This window comes from Pholcus phalangioides, unplaced genomic scaffold (genome assembly GCF_987345545.1).
Source record: "Pholcus phalangioides strain wild (caught in Gottingen) unplaced genomic scaffold, Ppha-v1.0 ptg000015l_1, whole genome shotgun sequence".
In the NCBI taxonomy this organism is placed as follows: domain Eukaryota; kingdom Metazoa; phylum Arthropoda; class Arachnida; order Araneae; family Pholcidae; genus Pholcus; species Pholcus phalangioides.
Window position 1 is genome coordinate 106,149,962 of NW_028301608.1, and position 20,641 is coordinate 106,170,602.

At 38.4% G+C, this 20,641-nt stretch overlaps 1 protein-coding gene and 1 pseudogene across 2 annotated transcripts in view; both read right to left on the reverse strand.

The window, feature by feature from the left end:
- The window catches only part of LOC149077281 (uncharacterized), a 54,109-nt pseudogene extending 52,258 nt beyond the window's left edge, over nt 1–1,851 (reverse strand). Inside the window, exon 1 of the transcript XR_016193958.1 lies at nt 1,508–1,851. The product of XR_016193958.1 is annotated as an uncharacterized LOC149077281 (transcript). The remainder of the gene's footprint in view (nt 1–1,507) is intronic.
- A 5,331-nt stretch (nt 1,852–7,182) lies between these two features.
- LOC149077282 (uncharacterized) lies at nt 7,183–19,185 on the reverse strand. The gene is made up of 5 exons (XM_089245060.1): nt 19,107–19,185; nt 14,497–14,588; nt 11,428–11,595; nt 11,257–11,326; nt 7,183–7,529 (listed from the first exon to the last, which is right to left on the reverse strand). The coding sequence occupies exons 1-5, from the start codon at nt 19,135–19,137 to the stop codon at nt 7,438–7,440; spliced, it is 453 nt and encodes a 150-aa protein (XP_089101186.1). The 5' UTR covers nt 19,138–19,185; the 3' UTR covers nt 7,183–7,437.
- Between the last annotated feature and the right edge of the window lie 1,456 nt (nt 19,186–20,641).

Consider the following 20,641-nt stretch of genomic DNA (forward strand, 5'->3'; position numbering starts at 1 on the left):
CACAATTGGCAAGTTTAAAAGTTCACCGATTGACAAGGCAGGTGCAGCCGCACAGGGCCCACTTGGGGGGGGGGTGCAGAATGGGCTTAAATGAACCATTCTTGGCCTAAGAATGAGTGAGAAGAGGCCTAAACGCAAATTTTGCACAGGGCACAGGAATGGCTTGTTTCGGCACTGTCTATATCTCGGTGATTTTTCCTCTTTTTAGGGTTCCATCTGAGGGGGCCGTAAAACTCTCCACACATAGCCTTTAATTTGGCAAACTGATGGCATGGGGCACTGAACTTGGAAGTGTTTAACAGCTTACACTTCAGCAACAACTTACATATTTACACACTCATTCTCGAAAAAATGATAGTACTGTACCAAATCTCATCATCTTGTCGCTCTACGGACATGATATCCTGAAAATTCACCTTCGACATTTTTCCCCCCAACGTTTCCCCTTCTGACGTTTCGCTCCAGCTGGCACTTTGCGATCCTGAATGTTTCGCCCTGACATTTTGCCCGACAAAGTGAGTGAGCGATTGAGCAAGTGACCATATGAGTGGCCGAGTGAGTGAGTGAGTGATTTCATGAGAGACTGAGTAAGTTACTTTATGAGAGACTAAGTGAGTGACTTTATGAGTGACCAAGTGAGTCGATGATTGACCAAGTGGACGAGTGACTGTATTAGTGAGGCAGTGAATGGGTGAATGACCGAGTGAGTCTTTGAGTTACCTCCTGAGTTGAGAGATGGAGTGGCCGTATGAATGAGTCAGAATAGTCAGGGAGGATACGTCCGAGGCGGTGAAATGTTGGGGCCAAGTTTCCGTTAGTCGAATATGTTTACACGACAAAATTTAATAGGATAATTAGAGTCATAATTATCGTAATATAACTTCATTTTGGTAGTGAAAACTAGTAAAACAAATGCAAATACAATGCCATGTGATATATATATATCACATGGCTGTTGTATATATATAAATATTATGACATGGATGTCATATATTTCAAAAATACAGCAACTCAATTAAAAATGCAATTACAAACAATATATATATACGTGATGAAATATACAATGCCCATAAGAATACTTATGGTTGTCTTATTCTAAGTATGGTTACCCTCTCGAATTATCACAACATGTTTATCGTATTTATTTTTAAACGTGTCAATTGTGTTAAAATTTACTACTTCCGGGGGTAAGCTATTCCATTCATTAACAACCCTATTAGAGAAAAATACCATGCGACACGATAATTTCGCATTGCCCCTTACCAATCGATACTGGTGTTCCCTTGTAAAAGCAGTCGATTGGCGGTGTACTAATAATTCATGGTTCATCCTACAAATCCCGTTGAAAATTTTGAACACATTTATATGAGATTAGTCTTATAACTGCAGATGACGAAATTTTTCTTTCAAAAGAGTACGCAAATATCATGAGGAGTACTTTTTGCGTTTCTTTAAACCCATATCAAAAACAAAACGAAAATATTAAAATCAAGGTGGCATAAAATACCTGGAGCTGAGGATCTACGAAATGGTTGAAATATTTCGAACGACATTGAAGTACGCAGTACGCAGCTACCGACCATATTGCGAACAGATATCTTGGCATCATAACGAAGTTTAGTTCTGGTGGGTTTTCACTCTAGAAAAGTATCAATAAAATTAACAATCAAATGCTAAAATTAATAATTAAAGAAATAATAATAATTGATCAATTGAAAACTGTTGCGAAACTGTCACTGCCTTCTCTCGGCTATACATAAAAACTGCTTGCTGAATAGAAAACCCGAGTCGTTTTAATACTTGGACGCATCCTCAGTTTGCTCAGCTTCAAACTATATTTGTGTATGTATTTCGTTTGATAGATAAGGTCAATGTGTATGAGACTGAGACACAGGACAGGAATTAGGCAGTTGCGAAAGGTGCGATCACGTCAGGTCGCAAGTCGTAAAACTGGATTTTATCGCATCGACTATGTGTAATATTTGACGATAACAGCTTTAGAAAAACCGGGGATATACTACCTTCTCGTTCTCAATAAGAATCCGCTTCTTAAATACGGATTTGATCCTCAGTTAAGAAGCGAGAGGGAATTTCGCAACCACATTTCTTATGGGCATTATATAATATTTCATCATATATATATATATATATATATATTGTTTGTAATTGCATTTTTAATTTGGTTGCCGTATTTTTGGAAATATATGACATCCATGTTTATTATAGGCATCTTTTTCTCAGCCATCTTGTTGGGCATTTTGCATGTTGTGGCGTTGTATTTGTATTAACTGAGAATCTTTTTTCCTCCGTAGTTTTAAGAATCGAGTGGGTGACCTCACTTCATGGCTCGATTCTTAGTAGACATTTTTTTTCTTCCACGCGCGGGAAATGACGTAAATTCTTTATTTAATGGAGAAGCTTTTTTTGACTCATATTTACGGATCATGTTTTAGAAAGTGAAAATAAACATGTAATACATTTTGATTTCCGAATATGGAATTCGTCCAACTTTTTAGGTTATCGAAGGTTGCATGAGAGAGTGAAAAACAGTGTTGGGGGCCTATACAGGGTGTCCTGTAAGTGCTAGTGCAGCCTTTATCTCACCAACCGTCCGTCATCATAGAAGTATGATTCCAATTTAAGAAATGCTCAAAAGGCGTTCAAAAATTACCTTATATCAGTTTTCCGAGGGAGAATAAAGTGCGTCACCAAGTAAAAAAATTTTAATTTTTATGCGGTCCCCTTGGCCTCTAAGGTCCAATTAGAATGTTGTTGCTCTGTGTTTTCTGAGCAAAAGAAAATCCCATATTTTAACTGCAATATTCAGTGAGATATTTTAAATCAAAAATTAGATAAAAGTATGAAAAGAACAGCAAAAACTAACGAACAACGCTTCTTTCTTTCATTTATGCTGTACATTCCCTCTTTTCTCCGATTTTTTAATTCAAATATCTCGGTGAATATTGCAGTTAAAACATGGGACTTCTTTTTCACCTTAGGAGATTCAGTGAAACAACTTTCTAATTGGAAAATAGAGGACAAGGGGACAATATAAAAATTTATACATTTTTTTTATTTTGTGAGACTATTCTCATTGAAAATCTGGTTCAAGGTAATTTTGGAACTTTTCAAGCATTTTTTTAAATTACAATCATATCTCTACGATGGACGGTTGATGAGATAAATTCCACATTAGCACTTACAGGACACCCTGTACGCAGCACATATATGTTGGTTATAGTGATAAATTATCGTATCATCTCGATAAAGATTGATAAATTTTAGTACGTTTATCACGTTTACCAGTGATTATGCATAATTTTCATTTCATGACCTGTAATTTTGTTTCAGGAATGTTTATCGTCTTTTTATTACAATTTAGAAATGAGTTCTTTAGTAACTGAATAATTAAAACTGCACTTTTTTTTTTTCAAAGTCCTGTGTCTGCGAAAAAGTTCATCCGTAGCTTCAACTGCGCCGCCGGGTAAGAACAGTTCAAAAACATCAGCATATATATAGCCACTTCTTCTTCACCACACACCAACTCCAGCCACATTGCTATACTGCAATTTGCTGCCGTTAACGAGTTGGAATGGAAATGAAGTGGCCATCTATTGGTCCTCAAGGAAAAAATTCTTGTTATATCTATATTCTTTTCCTGCTTCGAACCTAGGAACTGACGGTAATCTTCACGGTGGTAGACGAGCATCTTATCACCAAGACACTCGGGGCACGGAATCACGGTGTTCGTAGGAAAGTTTCACAGGCAAAGCACGTTCTTGTGAAGATGAAAAATGACAGTTGGCAGAGATACATGAAAAACCCCATGTAGTGGGGTAAACGTCTGAGAGATGGTTTTTTATTTTTGCTCTTAATTTTTTCCCCACTTTTCCATTTACCTTCTGGTCCCATGCATATTTGAATATACAGTATAACCCGTATATAATGATACTAGGGACCTACAAAAGACACTGTTATAGACAAGTTATCGTTGTAGATAGTTTGAATATTTGCGCTATTTCCTGTTGAATAGGAAGTCCACACCGGGACCAAAGAAAATTCGTTATAAGCAGGTTTATCGTTATAGATGGAACCGTACTCTCTTGTTTTCTGAAAATGTTTTTTTTAGTAACTTTTTGAGTGAGGGATTTTTTTTTTAAATTGTAAAAGGCAATTATCGCTATGGAAATCGTATGTGCGTATCGATAAAAGTTCATCTTACGTACAGAATACAGAATGAATCGAGCACGTCCAGGCTCTATCGCTATTGCAATTTAAGAACAGTGGTCATAAGGCCGCGGACGTACCGGGAAAACTAAAACCTGCTGGTGTATCAGCCAAGCGAAGCCACCCCAAGCCAACCCGATCCCCAGGGCACCCCTCACCAACTCTCTCGTCACCCTGCCTCCTTCACATTCCCAATTCAATAATAGCCCAGCATCTCCGCCCGACACCGCCAGGACGTTCGCGCCCCCAACCCCAACTAAACATCCTCAGCCAAGTCCCACGACAGCCGGCACCCGGCCCACCCAAAAACCCGCATCACTCCCCACGACTGAATTCTCCCGCCCCCAGAACCATCCCGCTCCTTCCGGAGCTTCATTGTAAGTCAAAACAATAAATAGTTACACACAAAACATATTTGCAGACATCTGGATGCTTCACGACACTGGCCTTTACGGCGCATCCGTTTCGTTGTAAAGTCAATTCTCAACAGTTCCTCAGATATTCATTGCATTGCGTGTAGGGCCCTTGTGGCCCTTATGGAAAATTCCTGAATATACAATGCATGTCTCCCTCATGCCGACGCCCTGGTATCCGGTATATACGGGTCGTCCTTGATACGCTGATCCTCATCCTCGAATGTTTCCTTTTCGTTGCCGCCTTTAAAGCGTTTTCAACGTGTAAAACGAAACAAAAGCACATTGAGTAAGAAACTATTAAATACTTTATTGTTAAGAAAGCAGAAATGTTGGCTTAGTAGTCTACAAGACTATTTTCACTCATAAGGGGTCATTCAAGTATTACGTCAGCATCGAGGGGGGGGGGTTTCGGATTTGCTGACTTTTAATGACGAGGGGGAGGGGGCTTTGAAGGTTTCTTACGTCATCAACCACCCTTTTTGAAGATATGAAATATTCTAAGCTGCTGACGAAATTTTGCTGACGGGGGGGGGGGTCAAAAATGGCTGAAAATCTGCTTACGTAATACTTGAATGGCCCCTAAGAAAAAGATGGAAAATTTAAGAGAATTTCTTTTGGATTGAAAAATTAAATAGTATTTCTTGAAAATCAAAAAAAAAATTCTTGAAGAAAGACTTCGCGTGCTGATACCGATACCATGGTCTGTTTTTTTTTAATTCGTTGCAAATATATATTTACTCCTCCGTCATTGCTTGTGGATATTCCTTACGACACAATTGATGTACCACCGCACATGTCCGGGGCCCACTCTCAGAGGGACCCACTTTGCACAGTTGTTCTTTTTTTCAACTGCTTCCAAATTTATATATACACACTCCTGTGTCATTGCCTGTATTATATTCCTTATACGGCCCGAACGGTCACGTAGTGCCACCTGCAAGCGTAGCTGCCGAATCGCCAGAACCGACAACGACAACAAGGACATCACTGATCGCCATTAAATGCAGGTAGAACGGTTTACTCACATTTAACTGTTTTTCTCGAACTTTCTTGAATTTTTCGAATTCGAATGTCTCAGCAAATATTGCACTTAGAAACGTGATATTTTTTTTTGATGGCATCAAGAAAGACAGGGAAACAACTTTCTAATTGGGTATTTTAGAACAGGGTGTCCGTATAAAAAGTTAATTTTTTTATTTTAAGAACTATATGCAACCCTCTTGCAACATGAATGACGTATCTGAGTTCTACTCGTTATTTGGAAGCTTTTTCTAATTGCAACTATGCCTCTAGGATCAACTGTTCGGCAATGATTTGCGGCAAGAGGAGCTACCTATCCACTTTGTATGTAACATTGATTTTGTGTATGCGTGTGTGTGTATTTTTTATACAAATCTGCAATTTTAGCCCGATCGTCGCCAGATTTTGTATATATACGGACCAGAACACGATAGGCAAATGTTCGTCAGAGTAGGGCAAATGCCCGAAATTGGCGAAAAACCATCCGGTAACAATGGTTCATGGGTCTCAACAATGACTTTCGGAATGTTTACTTTGATTTTACCGTGGTTCCCTAACAAGATGCCTGGGCTTGTCAGTGATAAAATGAAAAGGTTTTTCCCTGACCGGATATACACGGCCTTGCCCGTCAAAGGGTAATATGTACTGTACGGCATTAAATAGTCACTCACAAAAGTGTACATACATCGCTCAAAATTCTAATATTTAAATTATTATTGAATCTACAGGTAAAATAATGTTTTAGCAATATTACGTTTCAAGAGTGCAAAACTATATTATACCAGTTTTTTCAAAAAAAAAAAAAAAATATCGATTCATAAGTATGTATATGCAAATGCTTCAAAAAAACACATAATGAAAGCCTACATAAACCAGTTACATTTTGTTATTTCACACGTGCACGTGAATACAGTAGAGCATCGATTATCCGTTGTACCGATCAACCGAAACATCGGTTAACCGAAAGCGTTCCCAGTCGGCAAATATGATGCTGTCCAACTGCTGTCTTTATATAAAACGCTTGCGAGATTTAATGGCAAAAGAAACAAAAGAAAATTTTTGACTGATTTTCCTAAACTGATATAGGCCTACTTTAATGACTATTTTAAACTTGCCAAACTAGGCTAGTCGGTTTTCTGTGTCATTTGTAAGAGTGTGTGATACAGAATATACACAGTTTCGTGTTTAGCATCACTGTTTCTTTGTTTCATATTGCACCTATAACACTGGTATAATTATTTCCCGTGAATGATCGGTTATCCGAATACACCCAGTCCCCAATTGTTTTGGATAATCGATGCTCTACTGCATACTGCAGCGGTTCTCAACTGGTGCTCCGCGGCCTCTCTAGGAAAACAAAAAAAAAAAACTATTAAAATTTAAAAAAATAATTATAAATATTTTTAAATAGTAAAAATAAATCAGTTAATTTAATGAATTATTAAAAATGGCCTTTACAGGGCTCCGGCATAGAATTTTTTTACTAAAAAGGGCTCCGCAAGTCAAAAAATGTTGAGAATCGCTGCTCTACTGTATATTGAGCAAGGAGAGTGAGAAGTAAAACTTTCATAAATTCCAAAACATTCACAATTCCCTAACAACGTCTCAGACGTACATATTTATTTGTTCACAATGGTGTGGTTCGACACTTCTTTAATTCTCCCAGTACATTGGGGAAAACCCAACAGCGCCGGCTATTATAGCTAGTTGATAAATAAAATGAAATTGATTCTTTTTGAAGGCGGAGGGGCAAAAATTGTCTATTCACATCATTTCAATCACGACGTGTGGCAAAAATGGATGTGCAAGTAGTGTATGGATTGGGATAGATATAGTTCCGGGTGATTTCCGTCACTTTGTTCACACCTGCGAATGGAAAAAATGAAATTTAAAATAAATTATTTTCCAGGAAAAAAATAAAGCCTTGAATATAATGAATTTTTATTTCAAAGAACTTCACATGCATCATGAAGCTCTGACTCATTATTTGTGCTAGAATAACAATTGTCGAAACAAAGTTATCAAGTTTATTGCGTGGATGGAAAAAGCAGAACACCAATTTTAACATTATTCAGATGGAGTGCATCGAGACTGTGCATCACTTAATACCGATTATGCTATTCAACATATAGATCAAGGTGTAAACATTCAAAATCATTTGTCGTCATTAAAATATATTTTCTCGATAGAATGGCAAGCAAAATATGGGAAATAGTTTCGTAACGGATGATCATGAACAGTTTCTGTAAATCATGATCAAGAAATTCTACAGTGATGCTGATTCCAGAACAGTGGAATATAAATAATTAAAAATTATAAATTATTGAAATTTAGGAAACAGTTTAGTAACTGCATGATTTAAAATCCTATGTGAATATTGATGATTAAGTTGCAATTTGAAGTCATTTTACAGATCCATGGTATATTAATTGGATAATTCGAACTTTTTTTCCAATGTGACTTTGGACTTCTGGCCATTAAGTTCTAATTATCATATTATATGTTTCTATATTTTCGGAGTTTTCGAAAACTTTGGTGATTTCCTCTGTTTTTTGCCTATTTATGGCGAAGTTTATTGACGTATTTTTGGATTTTTAACACAAAACCATTGCAATTGAAATTAATCAACACCGTCGAAATTAGATTTTCTCTTCCGTTTTCTGATTAAAAGCTTCCGTTCTTGATCATATTATATTATTATTATTATTGTAGCTTTCAAAACTCTCAATCTATTTCACAAACAGGAATTCTTTCTTTTTGCGTATGCTTTTCTTACTTTAAAACAGTGTTTCCGAAAGTGCGCAATATCGCTCCCTGGTGAGCGATGAAATAGTCCAGAGGGCGATAAAATCTATAGATTTAACATAGGATACTATGGGTTCGCTTGAGTAGTGGGCGATGAGAGAGAAAAAAATTCTTAAGAAGGGGCGATGGAATTAAATGTTTGGAAAACAGGTGTTTGAGCAGATTTTTAATCACTTCATGAACAAGCTTTTAACAAAAAAATTGGATTATTTGACGAGTCAGCGATAAATCTGTCAGACCAGACACGACCCAGGCTCTGTCCCTTCCGGGATAACAGCGATAAATCTGGCAACCTCGTCATAACTTAACCGCACATTAGAAAAGAGAAAGGGGAAAAATATGTAGAAGGAAAAAGTATAATATATATATGGTTGATAAGGTGCAGTGGAACTTCAGATAACGAGCGGTTCGGTTAACGAACAATTCGCATAACGAACAAAGTTTGATTCGATTAACGAGTGATGATTCGCATTACGAGCAAAAATTTTGGGCATTGTTTATTTTCACGTTATCATAACTGAGCTGATGGTTTCTCGCTTTCGTCCACACAAGTGCTGTGAAATTGTAGGTAATGTACTTACCCACAGTCAATAATGTACTTATCGTCGGTAATGTACTTACCGACGGTCAGTGCCTAACTGGAAAAGTGAACAACCCCACGAACGTGACTATTTACGATATGAAACTAGATTGTAACCACGCGTATGTGTGCTTGAAGTTTTTAAATTCCGCTTGAAGAAAAACTTTGGCCTGATTGGTTTATTGACTTTATATTGTTTTATTGATTGTGTAACTTTGAGGGGCAAGCTCATGAACAAGGGCCACCATTTCTTAGGAGATTGTGCCCTAGGAGGAAGACCATGAGACTAGAAGTGCATGAGCCCGACATTCAAGAACAATTATAGGAACATGATCATATCTACAGACTAACTGATGGATCTCCATTGCGCGCAACAGCAAGAGCTGATGCACGTAGAGCTTATCAAGATCTCGCTTATTATGATTAACGGAGGAGATCATTATGATCTCATCTAAGGAAGACGAATAGAGAAATGAAAAGTCCCTCATTGCAAATGAGATCAAGAGATGTGTAGAACGTGGGAATCTGTGCAAAACTTCGTAGAAGAGAAGCACACCAAATAAAGCTGCAGGAGTACGAACAATAAAAGATAGTGTGCGATCTCTCCAATTTTTTTCCAAAAAAAAAACAACAACAAAAAAAACAGAGGCAAAAGCAAGTGTCCTAGATCAAGTTCCATTTTTAAGTCACACAAATAAGTTTACAAACGGTTAGTGCAGTGCATAAGTAGTCCCAAACGGTAGAGAGTCCTCCTCCTCTGTCTGGTCGTTTAGAATAATTTAATTCGTAAACACTCATTATCATATTTTATATTTATTTATGGTATTATTTTTAAATATTTTATAGTATTATTTATTATATTATTATTATTATGTTGCATAATCGAATGAATGACGTTTTTATTAGTCATCTTCATGTGAATGAATAATTGTGGAACGAAATATCCAATTTTACATTATTTCCAATAAGGAAGTTTGATTCGCATAACGAGCGATTTGGATTACGAGCACGATGATGGAACGAATTGAGCTCGTTAACCGATGTTCCACTGTAGTTTTTTTAAGAGAGCCCTCTTTTTACCCTGAACTTACGTGTTCTCTTTCGCTCTCACATGGATATAATAGACAGATACATTATATTAGGGTGACCATACGTCCCGTATTTCCCGGGACAGTCCCGGTATTTTCTGTTTTTTTGGCTGTCCCGACTTTTTAGCAAAAGTGTCCCGGTCTTTTCCGTATTTTACACGAAGCTTACTTGAATTTTTATTCTTTATTGAAGTCAAAGATTGAAATTATTTTCAACTTATAAATTATATTATGGTAACTGCAACTATAAATGAGTATATGAATCTCCCACATTTGTCTTAAGAAATTTTTTTTTTTCGTGGAATTCATTTTAATCCACTGCAATTAGCAGTAATGCTTCATTTCCCGCCATTGTGATTTCTCCGTTATTTCAACAATATTTGGCGACTTAGTTCGGTTTTGGCGTCATTTTTGGCAATAATTGGCGATGTCCCGTATTTGGAATCCCAATGTCCCGTATTTCTCTCGAGGAAATATGGTCAGCCTACATTATATGTGTGTGTGGAAACAAATCAACTATAAAATTAAACAACATATATCCTACTACAAAATAATAGAAAATAAGGAGATAAAGGAAAAAGCAACTTCAGTTGATAGGATTACTATAAAGCTCGCGATGAGAAGAGAGGGAGAAGGGAAGAGAAAACACACAGAGAGAGAGAGAGAGAACCCCTATTTGAAATTTTACGTCCGTCACCGTAAACGGGTTACGGATTTTTTTTTCTTTTATTTTAAAAGTTATAGAGCCCTCCATGGGCTAAAAAAGGAATAAAAATAAAATAATTAAATGTACTGAAGATGTAAATGAACTTTTGAGAGAGAGGCACTAATTCTGGATTTTTCATAAATTTTAATTGTTCACATAAATTACTTGATTTCTGTGAATGCTTCTTCCTTCAATAAAAATGATTATGTATATAGTGGTTGATATGTATTTAAAGTAGTCATGCGTGGATTCCAGTATAGATTCCCCTAAAAGCGGGGGAAAGTTTTAGAAATTATTACGTTAAGGGGGAGGGGAACATTTTGGTTCCAGAGGATTTTATCAGTAAAAATAAATTCAGTAAAAACAGCCCAATTAAGCGGGGACGACTGTGTGTGGGGTTCTTAATGCACTCACCAGCTAAGGCCATTGTTTCACTTAATTCTTGCTTCAATATAGAAAGAACTTGCCTGACTCCCGCTTCGCCCTAAAAAAATTCAAAAATATTACTGAAACCAATAATTAATTTCAGTATTAGACACAAACAATTTAGGTTCAGGCAGTATCGAAGAATAAAATATTCATTACCGCAATGGCCAATCCCCAGATTTGACCTCTTCCAACAAACACGGCCCTGGCGCCTTTCGCCAATGCTTTGAACACGTGTTGGCCAGTCCTGACACCACTGTCCAAATAAATTTCTACGCCAGGGTATTTAGCATGGACTGTGTCTATGATTTCTTCGATGAGGTTTACCTGTTGCATATGAAAAAAAATATAAAAAACAATGAGCCTGGAACATTTCTTTTGTATGCGGAATGCGGAATGCGAGAATTTTGTGCCGAGTCCTGCCCTCAGGGCTATTACAGCGGCTTACAAAAGGCCTGGCAGCTAAAAGTCAATGGGCCAAGAAATAAATTTCCTGACCCAAGGGCCATGGTCGAAATTGGGTAGAATCCGCTAATGAAGTTTAAATTTCGTAATTTCTTGCAGAGTTGCACAAAAGTGCCGGGGGAGAGAATTTAGTGAACAATGCGATTTCTTTTGTACGTTTGTTTCTTACCGATCAGTTTTCAACCGTAAGTTCGTCTTACCGATTCTACTAAGGCGTTCTTAACCTTTATTATTTTTTTCTTTCAAACCGAGCACAACTCAAGTCTATCGCCATGGGCAATTTACTAGCTATACTCTGTTTGCTCTAACTTGGGTCCTGATGTAAATAAACCGCTGTACCAATTTTTGATATCACTCCGCATCCTTTATCTCTATTGGTTGTAATTTTACCCGCCCCTTCATTACGTGTTCCGAACACGTGCGTTTTTTTCCTCAAACGCGAGATTGCAAATTCGTTATGAAGAATTTTCCTGGAAATTATTTTTTCACTGTTCTCCAAATTTTGTTGAAATAAAAACTGTTGATAACACTAATTAAAATAGAAAGAGGTATATATATCTCCCAAAAAAAAATTCGATAAGGTATTCTGTCGTTATCATGGCACCACTCCTCAAGAGTTGGGATGACTGGGCTCCAGCCCGGACATTGCCTGTGACAATTCTTGTCATTTTTTTACGCTAAAAGTTTACTATATAGAAGGGCTGTTGAAAGGTTGGTCTGAGGGCCCGCCAAAGATCACAGCCTGGGGGGGGGGGTCTTGCGGCAGGATGTGGGGCCATGGTCGTTACAAAAGTTTGTGCGAGTTATTTATTATTTTACGGCAGATAGTGAGAAAAAAATCCTCATTTTTTTTTAATTACTTTTTTTCTTCAGAATTTTACAATTTTATTTCTGAGCTAATTTACGCCGTATGATTTTCTTGGGCCGGATATGCTACTAATTATAACGCGAAACTAGTTATGAACAACTTACCGTTGTGTTGCCGCTTTTTATTTTTCTTGCGGGTCTGTATAATTAAATATTTCATAATAATCCACGGGCTGTAGAAGTTCTAATTTGATGAGAGAGAGTTATCCACATTATTTCGTTTCTTTACTTCAACCTGTTGTTGATATCCTGTTTTTTATCAAGACAATTTCGGTTTTTTTATCCGTGTGTAGGTTGCGAGCCATGACCCCAACATCCAGCAGCAGGAGCCCCTGGACTGGGATCTTTAATGGGCCCCCAGGCCAGGCTTTCTCACCGGATCTATAGTGTCTGTCATAATGAGGCTAACTGAATCAAAAATAAGCATTACTCTTTCGAACCAGAGTTTCAAAACGTTACCTTCACGTCTACATGATAATCCTCAGACTTTTTCGGCTCGCCGCCTTCGACGAAACCAATATTACTTCCTCCCAACAAGCTGCTCAAGCAGAAGTGCGAATTCTTTTGAAATGCGTATATTCACCACGAACGATAAGTGACCCGTTCAGTGTACGTCAAAGCGTGTGGGTGAGGAAAAAAAATCTTGTTGACAGAAACTTTGTTTATAGGAGTCCAGAGCAGCTGCAAAGAAATGCATTTTCAAATGGCTCTGCCAAACAAGATAGACACGCATATTTCATTTATGTCATCAAACGATAACGAAGAAAGCTCTTTTTCTTGCAAGACCTCTTGAAGAAGCGTATACAAGTGTACATCAAATCTGTTTGCGAATAGGAATAATAATAATAACAAAATGAAACTTCCTTTAAAAAAGAGGACGGTAATGTTTGAGTGAAAAAGGCGTATCCTGTCAACATCCACCCTGAAGACATAGCAGCAAAAACGCTTTGACCGATCTTTAAAAAATATTTTTTCCCGTCTTCCAGATAACTTTGAAATAATATGGAATAAATATTTTAAAAAAATAAAAATTATGAGGTATTCTATGGTATGAGGGGCAAACGACAAAGGACTATATTTTTGGCGGTGTTGCACAGTAAGAAAAGGTGAAATGTTCTTCAACCAATCATTTTGGGCATCGCACACGTGCTTTTATTTATATCAGGACCCAAGTTAGAACGAACAGAGTATAGTGAGTTGTGTCGGAAGTGTATGTGTGTGTACCTAAAAGTCTGAGCGCGTATTTATTGTTGTGCATAATTTTTCAGTTCTGCCATCTATGTTTCAGAAGTGAAGTCAGTGAAGTGTAGTGACTGAATATTTGTACTGTTTGTAGGCCTGTTGCTCTCTGTGGCGAGACTTTTTAACGGGGAGATCGCCCGCTCAAATTTGTGAATCGAAGTTGGGAACCACAGAAAACCTACTTCAGCCGCGATGCGAGTCCGTCACTATGGCCACTCGACCACCATAGCGGCGGGATGTTTACCTGCGGGTCGCGGCCAAAAATTGATTCGCAGGTGCTTCCGAGATGGGTCGCAGGAATCTACTAACAGCGAGGGGCTCGTGAGCTATGGGTTCCTACTCAGGATCGATTCGCAAGGTTTTCTGATACGGATCGTACGAATCCACTTACAGCCAGGGGCTTTCGACGTATCGGTCATTTAATTTGATTTCATACCGTGTACCGCCCAAGCTCTTATTGCACTTATTTATTGCATTAAATGCACTTATTGCGTCAGTGGTTTCACTAATTTCTAAAAACAAACAGTCCCCATGGGTCACAAAGCTAATCCTGGGTCGCGGCTGAGAAAGGATAAGAATCCATTTTACCATGTCCATGCTGAACGAAGGGAAAGAAAATAATTAAGGGTTGTGCACAACATTTGTACCACTCACCGTGGGTGGAACAGTATCTTGCATCCTACCACCTTGATTAGACACCAAAACGGCTGATGCACCAGCTTCTACGGCACTCAAAGCATCTTCACCTACAATTTAAAAATGAGATGTATATTATCAACACTGGATTTATTTTTGCGTCGTCTACACCAGTGTTCTTCAACATTTTTACAGCTGGGGACCGGTGGAAGGGGGGAAAATAATTAGCGGACCAGCAAAAAAAAAAAGTAGGAGGAATAATCTGTGTGGATGTAGAAAGAGAGCGGGAGAGAGGGTTAATACGCATGTGGTGCAGTTGGTAGAGTATGGGATTCTGATAGCGAAGGGGTTGTGGGTTCAAACCCTGTTTATGCACATTGGATGAACGCAGGTATCGGGGAGACTTGATCAACGTGTTAAAAATTTTCAACGGTATGGAGATAGGATGGACCATGATTTATTAATTCACCGTCAATCAAACTGCTTTTGAAAGGGGACACCAGTATCGTTTGGTATTTGGTGGTGGTCAGTGCCCGAGTGGCATGGATACTCGTCTACCATCGTGAAGGTTGTTGTCAGGGTCCCGGGTTCGAACCCAAGGGAGATATTTTCCCTAACGAACTCGAGGCGACCACCGATAGACAGCGCCTTTGCTTCCAGCCCATCTCACTAATGGCAGTAAATTGCAGTATAGCGATGTGGCCAGAGTTGGTGTTTGATGAAATAGTACCGTTTGGTAAGGGACAATTCTAGGTTATGGTGTCGTAGGGAATTATTCTCTAATAGGGTTGTTGATAAATGGAATAGCTTGCCCCTGAGGGTAATAAATTGTAACACGATTGGGTAATAATACTTAGAATAAGACAACCATAAGTATTCTTTATGGGCATTGTATGATATTTTATCATGTATATATATTGTTTGTAATTGCATTTGTAATTGGGTTGCTGTGTTTTGGAAATATATGGCATCCATATTTGTTATGGGCATCTTTTTCTCAGCCACCTCGTTGGGCATTTTGCCTGTTGTGGCGTTGTATTTGTATTATATATTTGAAATGAATTTATTTATATGATAATAATTAATTGTGATGATTGATTAATAAGAGTATGATAATTATAACTAAAATGATCTCAAAATCAATCTACACATCTACTCATCTAGTCACCCCCCCCCCCCCGCATGTCCACTCATAAGGTCACCAACTTGATCATCAATATGGTTACTCACTTGGTCACTCATGCGGTCTCGCACTTAGTCTCTCATACGTTTACTGATATGGCCACTCACCCACTCCCATCATCACTCATATGGTCACACACTTGGTCACTCATACAGCCTTTCACTCATGTGGTCATTCAAAGGACCATTCACTCATACGGTCATTCAGCCCTTCAATTAGCCTCTCATACAGTCACGCACTTTTTACTCATTACTAACTTGGTCACTAACTTGATCACTCATACGGTCACTAACTTGATCACTCATATGGTCAATCACCACTACTTTTCAAGTCTAAATTTACGTATAAGCTATACAGTCTGTCCCAAGTCGTTTGAAAGTGGGTATCTCCGCATACTTTCAATTACAAAAAAAAGTTTTCAAATGACGTGTGGTTAGGGGCTATTGCTTCAGCAGATTTTTAGCCATTTTTGACACCCCCCCCCCCATCTTGTCAGCAAAATTTCGCCAGCTTTGCCCCCCTACCTCTTAACGCATATTGGGGGCACAGGCGTACGCCAGAAGAAGGGGAGGGCACAAGCCTCCTGTGCCTTCCCCCCCCCCCATCCAGATGATTAAAAATCTATTTTTGATGCAAATGAATATATTTTTGTGTGAAAAAATTAAAATTTCCTAAGAAAACACCTGTATATGTTATTATAATCAATTTCTGTTGATTTCAAAGCTAGAAGGCTAAACAACTCCAAATTTCTCTTAAGACATGCATTTCTCCACATGAGGTTTTTGTGATCCCTCCTGCGTTTGCTCCTGATTGAGATTGCCCTTCGATAATATACATACTGAATCTCACCACCACCGTCTAAAACATAACAGTAGTTAATTTTGCTATGAATGAATGCACGAGGTCATTTTTCACATGATTATAGACTGAACACACTCTATTTTCAGCTTGTGTTTTAAGTGCATTAATTTATGGTTTAATGAATTAAACTACTGTATATACCGAGAGCATTGAGGCTCTCGTCTTCCTCATCAGGGTTTTTCCTCTGAATTCCAGTGATGCTAATCAATCAATGCCAAAATGTTTTACTAACAAACAACCATGAATATTTGGAATACAGCAATTCCTTATTATTTAGCTATCGATACGATTTATGGATTTATTGCGGATGTATCTGGTCTCGTGTAGCCAATGATTACCAATTTTCCACCCAGTCCGAATCGTACAAGAGCATAAATGGAACAAGTGGTAGGGATTTGGCTATCCACCATTTACGAAATATTGTATCATTGGCATTAAGGGGCCGGACGAATATAGACAAGGTCTCCCCCTCCTCCCCAAACGTCATGCACGCTCGCTGTGAACCACCTTTCTCCCCTTCGAAGAGCATGTATCCACTTATGTACGAAAGTCCAGCAAATCTCTCAAGTGCTACGTATGAGATGCGCGGAGTGGACGCAAAACAGTTTAGCCGACAGCCCCCCCCCACCGCACGCACATAGGGACGGATCTGTGGGGGGGAGTGATCACCCCGCTCACCCCCCCCCCCCCCCCCACGGAATGTGATAATTGATGAAATTTTCGGAATTCTATATGATAATATTGCCACAACAAATTAAGGAAACTTCAACTAAAAAACGGGTAAAACCGGGACATTTTTCAAAAGAGCCCGGATGGAGAAAAAAAAATGCGGCTATTACGAGAATTACGGAACAAAATGCGGGACATATGGCCACCTCTTGCTAAGACTAATTTTTAAGCGATTTGTAAAATCATCCCTCCCAACAGCTAGCTCTAGATCCGACCCTGCTCCACCACAAGTAAGACAGGACGTGGGGGGGGGGGTCTGCAGATGTCTTAGAAAAGTTTTAGAGTTGAGAGGCCTACTAGAGCAGTGGTTCTCGACCTTTGGGAGCCCGCGGCCCGGTTTCATTTATTTTTATAAGTGGAAGGCCCGGTGAAATACACGACTAATGGAAAATGAAACGTCAGATCAGTCTCGACCTGGTATGACTGACGTCATGGCCCAGTACCGGGCCGCGGCCAGTCGGTTGAGAAACACTGAACTAAAGGATTTACCTATAGGAATGTTGGTTCGGGTGTTCACACAAACTGGGAAGAAAGGTTTTTCCCGTTTTATTTGTTCATAGTAAAGATGTCATTAAGAATATTTCATATTTTTGAAATTGTTGGTTGGTTGATGACGTAAGATCGTTCAAGCCCCCCCCCCCCTCCTTTCCCCTTGTCACAAAAAGTCAGCAAATTTGAACCCCCCCCCTCCCCCGATGCTGACATAATATTTGAATGTCCCTTTGCTTAAAATCCCAAAATTTTTGCTCGCATCAAAATAGGGGGGTCGCTCACAGAAAAAAAAAATACAGGAATTACCTTTTTGTACAGTTCCCGTGTGCTAAGACTTTCAATTGATCCTGACCTGAAAAGTCATTTGCAAACATGTTTTTATGTCTTTAAATTTATCCAGAAATTAAATACATAAAATCACTATGTTTTTTAGCAACTTATCCCAGTGATGAAATTTTCAGTGGCTCAAAGTTGCGATTTTTAGGGACCATACACAAATAGAATGAACTCAGCCATTTCGCACAATTATTTTGACAATTGCGTAATTTTACAATTATTTTGGCAATTGCGTAATTTTTACAATTATTTTGACAATTGCGTAATTTTCACAATTATTTTGACAATTGCGTAATTTTACAATTATTTTGACAATTGCGTAATTTTACAATTATTTTGACAATTGCGTAATTTTTACAATTATTTTGGCAATTGCGTAATTTTACAATTATTTTGACAATTGCGTAATTTTCACAATTATTTTGACAATTGCGTAATTTCACAATTACTTTGACAATTGCGTAATTTTACAATTATTTTGACAATTGCGTAATTTTTACAATTATTTTGACAATTGCGTAATTTTTACAACGTTGAATTCAATTTATGTTTCACAATTTGTGAACTACATCCTCTCAACCCGCTTAACTTCGCAAATTTTTGCACCGGATCGTGGACCATTGACACCAACACTTTGACCTTTGAAGACCATACACACCCCCGCTTCCCATCTCAGTGAGATATTGAAGTGTTCCCGGAAGAGGAGCGGGTGTGTCTGGAAGTTTTATTAACCCCTTAGCTGCCACGATCCCCATTTGGGGATTTTGGAATTTTACGTGCTTTACAACTTTTTGTGCATGTATATAACTTATCCGGCCAAAAATTTCAAAAAAAAAAAAAAAAATTGGCAGTTAATGGGTTAAACATCTTCAGGATAATAATCAAAAATATTACATATAGAATTAACTACTACATTACTATTAACTAAATTAACGATTGAAGAACACTGCACAATATAGTTACCATGCAAAATAAATCACAAATCCTAGATCTACAAGTTATTTGAATAATATTTTCATTTACTTACTGTTTAAAATTCCTTTAACAACAACGGGCATGCCCGACCTCCTCTTCAACCACGTGACATCTGCATATGATACCGCGGGGTCCAGTTTTTCCTCATGGAAAGTATCGTTATAAAGATTCCTAAGCCTAGAATCAAACACACAAAAAAAACATGATATTCAGTATTTACTTTATTTCTAGACCACTAAGGGTGGTATCCACCGGCAGGGTTTAAACCGGAGGTGTGGCCAACTATGTTCCAAGCCGTGTCAAAATCACGATTATTTTCGATGCACGTGTCACTCTATGAACTTTGACACGCAGACCATACGTCACATTTTTATGGGACACTAGCATTCTCCCCGTTTGTGCAAAATATTGTTCGGCTGTGCTCTTATTTTCCTTAAAAGTGTCTAGTTTGTCTCTGTTTTTGTATAATTAATCGATATATAGACATATATATGCTACTGACAAAGTCCGAATTTGGCCAATTCACGACGGGGCCGACCACTTCGGTAATTGGCCGATATCGTTAAATATTGACCGCGTCAAATTTCGAACATTGGCCGGCCATGTCGCGAGGTGGGGGTTCATGACTGCCAGTGTTTCCGAGATTCATTTGTTTTAATTGTTTTCACAAATATTTTACGGGTATAGCACATTTTTAGACTACCATTTCAAAAACTACGATTTTCCTTACAACTTCTGTGATTAAAAATTGTTACTGTATTCAATATATTTTTGAAACATGTGTTTCCTATCAACTTCAACCTCATGTTTTAGCTTAAGTCAACACTCAAACTTTTTGGGGGAGTGCGGGGCAATTCAAACGTGTCACGGGAAATTTAAGTGATCTGGAAATGTGCCAACAGCCACTTAAGTCATCTATAAAACTGCAGCGGACCACTTGAGTTGTATGTGATGAAGTATGATGCACGCACTGTGGCGTGCGTAAATTAGGAAGGAATGGCTGTGACTCATGTGGTGTATACGGATATCACGCTTTGCCCGGTTTGCAAGAGGACTGGGTTCGATTGCCGGTGGAGACCAGTAGACTTTACTTTCCCAGTTCACCTCAGCATAATATCTAGAAAAGTTTTTCCTTCATATATTGGAATGACAAAAAATCAAAAATCATCTTACCCTTGATCTGTAACGCGGACCACTTAAGTGATCCGTATGTTTGCTGAAGGCAATTTAATTGATTTTGAAATGTGCCAAGAGCCAATTAAGTGATCTGGGAATGTGTCGTTGGCAATTTGGTCGATCTGGAAATGTCTCGAGAGCCGCTTAAGTTATCTATATAGAGGCAGGTCCGCTTAAGTGTTATGAAAGTGTGCTGCGAGCCACTCAAATGATCTAGAAGAGTGGCGGGCCACATGAGTGGTTTTGTTTTCTGTCACGGGCAACATCAGATGATTTCGCCTGCGGGACAAGGGCTGAGCATGTATATTTTAGGTTGTATTGACGCATAAAAATCCTCAACAGGAGGTACAGAAGGCTGGCCAGACCTCAAAATGAAACATACAGCCCTTATTGAAGCTCCTTCTCTATAGT

Bases quoted from the DNA above. Each gene is read 5' to 3' on its own strand.
- LOC149077282 (XM_089245060.1), bottom strand. From the start codon at position 19,137: ATGCCCGTTGTTGTTAAAGGAATTTTAAACA. The intron at 14,589-19,106 runs GTAAGTAAATGA...TTTAAATTGTAG, and splicing joins TGTTAAAGGAATTTTAAACA to GTGAAGATGCTTTGAGTGCC. The intron at 11,596-14,496 runs GTGAGTGGTACA...CATATGCAACAG, and splicing joins AAGATACTGTTCCACCCACG to GTAAACCTCATCGAAGAAAT.